Raw genomic sequence first — 7,500 nt, forward strand, 5'->3', positions numbered from 1 at the left:
CACAGAAACAGACAGACAGACAGACAGAGACAGAGAGAGAGACAGACAGTGAGAGACAGAGGCAAACAGAGACAGAGAGAGACAGAAAGAGACACAGAGAGAGACTGACTTGACACTTTACATTTGACACTCAGAGAGAGACAGACAGACAGACAGACAGAGACAGAGAGAGAGAGACAGAGAGAGAGAGACTGACTTGATACTTTACATTTGACACTCAGAGAGAGAAAGACAGACAGACAGACAGAGACAGAGAGAGAGACAGAGAGAGAGAGAGACTGACTTGACACTTTACATTTGACACTCAGAGAGAGAGACAGAAAGGGAGAGACAGACAGACAGACAGCCAGACAGACAGACAGCCAGACAGCCAACCAGACAGACAGACAGCCAGACAGACAGACAGACAACCAGACAGACAGACAACCAGACAGCCAGACAGACAGACAACCAGACAGACAGACAACCAGACAGCCAGACAGACAGACAGACAGACAGACAACCAGACAGACAGACAACCAGACAGACAGACAGACAGACAGACAACCAGGCAGACAACCAGACAGACAGACAACCAGACAGACAGACAACCAGACAGACAGACAACCAGACAGCCAGACAGACAGACAACCAGCCAGCCAGACAGACAGACAGACAGACAGACAGACAGACAACCAGACAGACAGCCAGACAACCAGACAGACAGACAGACAGACAGACAACCAGCCAGACAGCCAACCAGACAGACAGACAGACAACCAGACAGACAGACAGACAGACAACCAGGCAGACAGACAGACAGACAACCAGACAGCCAGACAGACAGACAACCAGACAGACAGACAGACAGACAGACAGACAACCAGACAGACAGACAGACAACCAGACAGACAGACAACCAGACAGACAGACAGACAGCCAGACAGACAGCCAGACAGACAATCAGACAGACAGCCAGACAGACAATCAGACAGCCAGACAGACAGACAACCAGACAGACAGACAGACAGACAGACAACCAGACAGACAGCCAGACAGACAGACAGACAACCAGACAGACAGACAGACAACCAGACAGACAGACAGCCAGCCAGCCAGACAGACAGACAACCAGACAGACAGACAGACAGACAACCAGGCAGACAACCAGACAGACAGACAGACAGACAGACAGACAACCAGACAGACAGACAGACAGACAGACAGACAGACAACCAGGCAGACAACCAGACAGACAGACAGACAGACAGACAAACCAGACAGACAACCAGACAGACAACCAGACAGACAGACAGACAGACAGCCAGACAGACAGACAGCCAGACAACCAGACAGACAGCCAGACAACCAGACAGACAGCCAGCCAGCCAGCCAGACAGACAGACAACCAGACAGACAGACAGACAACCAGACAGACAACCAGGCAGACAACCAGACAGACAGACAGACAGACAGACAGACAGACAGACAGACAACCAGGCAGACAACCAGACAGACAGACAAACAGACAGACAGACAGACAGACAGACAGACAGACAGACAGACTGACCACACAGATTGCAGTACTCTGGACACAGCAGCACCCCAGAAGCATGGTTACACACCCCGGGTATATCTGGACACTTCACGTTCTCCTTCATGTGGTCACTGCAGTTGAAGGCTGCGGGGTGGACCGAAAGACAGAAAAGAAAGAAAGAAAGAATGAATGAATGAATGAATAATGATGATTGTAATGGACATTGATATAGCCATGTGGAGTGATGGCCTAGAGGTAACGCGTCCGTCAAAGGAAGCGAGAGAATCTGAGCGCGCTGGTTCCAATCACGGCTCAGCCGCCGATATTTTCTCCCCCCAGCCCCCCCTCCACTAGACCTTGAGTGGTGGTCTGGACGCTAGTCATTCGGACTGATGAGACGATAAACCGAGGTCCCGTGTGCAGCATGCACTTAGCGCACGTAAAAGAACCCACGGCAACAAAAGGGTTGTTCCTGGCAAAATTCTGTAGAAAAAAATTCATTTCGACAATAAAAACAAATAAAACTGCACGCAGGAAAAAAAAAAAAAAAAAAAAGGGGGGGTGGCGCTGTAGTGCAGCGACGCGCCCTACCTGAGGAGAGAAACCTGAATTTCACACAGAGAAATGTGTTGTGATAAAAAGAGAAATACGAATACATATAGCGCGTTTCTCCTGAAATACTGCACAAAGCGCTTTAAATTTCGTTCCCCACTCCCTGCCTACTGCTGCCACAAGAACAACAACACTAATAGTAATAATAATAATATATTATAATCAGTCGTGTTCGACTATGACCATCAGAACAGCAGAGGAGGCAACTGCTGTCCCGACTATTTTGGGCTAGAATTTGATTATAGTGGAGAGTGTCGTGCCCAAGTTACATCCCCACTCTCTCGGCCAAGAGGGTTTTAGGACAGTCGGCGTTGGGATGGTTCCCAAAAAGGCCAACTAGCCAGCCCCCAAGGCTGCAGCACTAAGAGCCAGTGCAATCTTGTCTCTTTGTTTGAGAGTCATAGTCCTTCACAAAAGACTAAGCTCTAAATGATTTCCAGTTGATACGGAGAAACCATTGATAATACAGCTCTCACTTTGCTGTTGGCCCAACTGTAAACTCATATCAATCCGTGTGAAAGAAGCCAAGTGCTGGGCCTATAACAATAATCATAGCACACACACACACACACACACACACACACACACACACACACACACACACACACACACAATGGTGGATGGAGTGCGTGGGGCGCGGCGGGATTGAGTAAGTAAGGGAAAGAATTCAAATAACCCAAAAGAATACCCACCAAAAAACCTCCTAAGTTGTCTCCCATTCCCTAAGGTCGTAACAGTCACTCACTAGTCCAGTGAAAGCTGTCAAAAGACTGACAAAGAATGACAGAATGACAGAATCTAAATGATTTCCAATTGATACGGAGAAACCATTGATAATACAGCTCTCACTTTGCTGTTGGCTCAACTGTAAACTCATATCAATCTGTGAAAGAAGCCCCAAGTGCTGGGCCTATAACAATAATAGTACACAGAGAGAGAGAGAGACAGAGAGAGAGAGAGAGAGAGAGAGAGAGAGAGAGAGAGAGAGAATGGTGGGTTTAGTGCGTGGGGCGCGACGGGATTGAGTAAGGGAAAGAATTCAAATAGCCCAAAAGAATATCTACCAAAAACCTCCTAAGTTGTCTCCCATTCCCTAAGGTGACAGCTATTAAAAGACTGACACAGAAACGACGAGTGACAGTGGGGAGGGGGGGGGGGGGGGGGGGGTCGGGGGGGGGAGGGGGGGGGGGAATAAGTGACCTTTTGAATAAGACGATGAACCGAGCTCCTGTCTGTAGCATGCTTTTAAGACACGCAAAAGAACCCACGGCAGAAACACTGAGACTTGAGTTGTTCCTGATAAAATTAATCATCAGTGCAGGAACAGTCCACCACTCTTGTTGCATGTCAGTCTTATTTCATTAAAAATTTTATTCACAACGACAACGAAAGAAGTGACAACGGACGATGTATAGCAAAACTTCCTGCTGCAGCAACTGTTGCAGTGAACTACCACAATAACACGGCAATACACTGTGTTCTTTTTTTTCCCTTTTTTTCCTTTTTTTTTTTTTTAATTTTTTTTAGAATGAAAAAAGAAAAGCCAAAAGAAAAGCTATTTACCGTGGTAACTATCCAACCAGCCGAAGCAGTCACACACACACACACACACACACACACACACACACACACACACATGCACGCACACACGAACGCACTCACGCACGCACGCACGCACACAGATGACTTGGTGTAAAAGACTTCTTTTTTTTTTTAAATAAATAAATATATTTAAAAGCAGTTGTTGCTTATTCAGTTACGGTCTTGAAATAAAAATTTTGACGTGACCACCCACCCACCCACACACACACACACACCCACACACACACACACACGAACGCAAACACACAAACACAAAAATCATCATCATAATGATGATGATGATAATGATAATGATAATGATGATGATGTTGATGATGGTAATAATTTTTTTTTTAAACTAATAATAATAATAGCAAGACCAGCATACATTTGAAAAAAAAAAAACAAAAAAAAAACCACTGAATGACGCCCAGAACTCTCTACTGAACACACACCACTACGAAAAAAAAAAATTAAAAAACAACAACAACCCCCCCCCCCCCCCAAAAAAAAAAAAAAAAAAAAAAAAAACAACACACACACACACTGCACGACGCCCCAAAATCTCTGCTGAACACACACCACTACGAAAAAAAAACAAAAAAAACAAACAAACAAACAAACAAAAACACCACCCAAACTCACAACTGATGTTGGCGCACGTTTCCTTGCACACAGCTTTGGCGAGCGGCGAATCGCAGTCTTCCTGGTTGTCTCGGTAATGCTGGCAAACAGCTGGGTCCAGGTCCTTACATGGAAAGTCTTCCTTAATCAGCAGATCTTTCCATTCCTCATACACGTCTGGCAGACAACACAGAGACAGAAACACAGCACTCACATGCGAGAACTGAATAGAATATAATATAATAGACTATTTGTTATTTCTTTTTATTTTATTCATTTATTTATTTATTTATTTGCTTGTTTTGTTTTGTTTTTGTTTTGTTTGTTTTGTTTTTTTTTTCCATTTTTTCATTTTATTTTATTTATTTATTTATTTAATAAATTTATTTTCATTTATTTTCTTTTTTTTCTCAAGGCCTGACTAAGCGCGTTGGGTTACGCTGCTGGTCAGGCATCTGCTTGGCAGATGTGGTGCAGCGTATATGGATTTGTCCGAACGCAGTGACGCCTCCTTGAGCTACTGATACTGATACTGATATTGTCTCAAAACCTTCAAGTTTATAAGCCACAATAAAACATGAGCATATAGAGAAGAGAAACATTCGTGAACAAATTTCGCCAGCCTTGGCTGTGTGATTCTGTTAGAAGGATCCACTTGGCTTCGCATTTGGACGACATTCGTCGATTTGGAATCTGTGTCTGTGAGTACTGTATTTTACACACTTTTCTTCTTCTTCTTCGTTCGTGGGCTGCAACTCTCACGTTCACTCGTATGTACATGAGTGGGCTTTTACGTGTATGACTGTTTTTACCTCGCCATTCAGGCAGCCATACTCCGTTTTCGGGGGTGTGCATGCTGGCTATCTTCTTGTTTCCATAACCCACCGAACGCTGGCATGGATTACAGGATCTTTAACGTGCGTATTTTATTTTCTGCTTTGCGTAATATACACACGAAGGGGGGAGTGGGGGGGGGGGGGGGGGGGGGGGGGGCAGGGTTCAGGCACTAGCAGGTCTGCATATATGTTGACCTGGGAGATTGGAAAAATCTCCACCCTTTACCCACCAGGCGCCGTTACCGAGATTCGAACCCGGGACCCTCAGATTGAAAGTCCAACGCTTTAACCATTTGGCTATTGCGCCCGTTACACAATTGTCTAAAAGGTGAACCTCGTCTTCTAAACTGTTACTGTTTACTGCGAGTATTCTGTAGAAACTTGTTACCTTTGCATACGCACAGCAGGAACCGAGTAAGGGTAATATCATACGCTGAAACCACACATATGGAGTGATGGCCTAGAGGTAACGCGTTCGCCTAGGAAGCGAGAGAGTCTAAGCTCTGGTTCGTATCACGGCTCAGCCGCCGATATTTTCTCCCCCTCCATTAGACCTTGAGTGATGGTCTCCGGGACGCTGGTCATTCGGATGAGACGATAAACCGAGGTCCCGTGTGCAGCATGCACTTAGCGCACGTAAAAGAACCCACGGCAACAAAAGGGTTGTTCCTGGCAAAATTCTGTAGAAAAAAATCCGCTTCGACAGGAAAAAAAACAAGAAATAAAACCGCACGCAGGAAAAAAATAAAAGGGGGGGGGGGGTGGCGCTGTAGTGTAGCGATGTGCTCTCCCTTGGGGACAGCAGCCCGAATTTCGCATAGAGAAATCTGCTGTGATAAAAAGAAATACAAACACACACACACACACACACACACACACACACACACACACACACAGAATCTTAAAAGTGCCAAAGACAGGAACACACACACACACACACACACACACACACACACACACACACACACACACACACACACACACACAGACGACCACACTCACCACAGTGATCACAGAATCGGGGACACAGAAGATGAGCCACCATGGTGTGGTTGGTGCAGACGCTGGGGATTTCCGAGCACGGCAGCCGTCCTGGAACCTCATGGTCCTTACAGCTTTGCAAGGATGTTGTTCTGGTGGCTGTCAGGGCTGTTGCTGCTGCTGCTGCTGCTGTAATATAGATATGTACGCACATTGCAAACACGTTGACACACAGACAGACTATTACTATTACTATAATGCTGCTGCTGCTGCTGTAATATAGATATGTACACACATTGCAAACACGTTGACACACAAACATGTTGTCAGACTGGCAGACAAATACTACTACTACTACTGCTGCTGCTGCTGCTGCTGCTGCTGTTGTTGTTGTTGTTACTGCTGCTGTTATATAGATATGTACACACATCGCAAACACGTTGACAGACAGACTATTACTATTACTACTGCTGCTGCTGCTGCTGCTGCTGCTGCTGCTGTTATATAGATATGTACACACATTGCAAACACGTTGACAGACAGACTATTACTATTACTGTTACTGCTGCTGCTGCTGCTGCTGCTGCTGCTGCTGTTGTATAGACACCATGCGAACAAGTTGTCAGACTGACAGACAAATATTACTACTGCTGCTGCTGCTGCTGCTGTTATATATATAGATATGTACACACATTGCAAAAACGTTGATAGACAATTACTATTACTACTGCTGCTGCTCCTGTTAAACAGACACCATGCGAACACGTTGTCAGACAGACAGCCAAATACTACTACTGCTACTACTGCTGCTGTTGTTGCTGCTGTTGCTGTTGTTATATAGATATGTACACACATTGCAAACACGTTGACAGACAATTACTATTACTACTGCTGCTGTTGCTCATGTTATATAGACACCATGCGAACATGTTGTCAGACTGGCAGACAAATACTACTACTACTACTACTGCTGCTGCTGTTGTTGTTGTTGCTGCTGCTGCTGTTATATAGATATGTACACACATTGCAAACACGTTGACAGACTATTACTACTACTACTGCTGCTGTTGCCCATGTTATATAGACACCATGCGAACATGTTGTCAGACTGGCAGACAAATACTACTACTACTACTACTGCTGCTGCTGTTGTTGTTGTTGCTGCTGCTGCTGTTATATAGATATGTACACACATTGCAAACACGTTGACAGACAATTACTATTACTACTGCTGCTGCTCCTGTTAAACAGACACCATGCGAACACGTTGTCAGACTGACAGACAAATATTACTACTACTACTACTACTACTACTACTACTACTACTACTACTACTGCTGCTGCTGCTGC

The 7,500-nt window shown here is 45.2% G+C and overlaps 1 protein-coding gene across 3 annotated transcripts in view; it reads right to left on the reverse strand.

The window, feature by feature from the left end:
• Positions 1 to 7,500, reverse strand: part of LOC143290832 (uncharacterized) — a 21,434-nt gene that overhangs the window by 11,408 nt on the left and 2,526 nt on the right. The window contains exons 2-4 of one of the 3 annotated variants that reach the window (XM_076600365.1): positions 6,172 to 6,336; positions 4,355 to 4,510; positions 1,550 to 1,660 (exon numbers count right to left, since the gene is read on the reverse strand). In XM_076600365.1, coding sequence (XP_076456480.1) covers positions 1,550 to 1,660; positions 4,355 to 4,510; positions 6,172 to 6,336 — 432 coding nt within the window. Of the gene's footprint in view, positions 1 to 1,549; positions 1,661 to 4,354; positions 4,511 to 6,171; positions 6,343 to 7,500 lie in introns of all 3 variants that reach the window. The other 2 variants (XM_076600362.1, XM_076600363.1) reach the window with 2 other exon arrangements.

Source organism: Babylonia areolata, chromosome 16 (assembly GCF_041734735.1).
Source record: "Babylonia areolata isolate BAREFJ2019XMU chromosome 16, ASM4173473v1, whole genome shotgun sequence".
Lineage (NCBI taxonomy): Eukaryota > Metazoa > Mollusca > Gastropoda > Neogastropoda > Buccinidae > Babylonia > Babylonia areolata.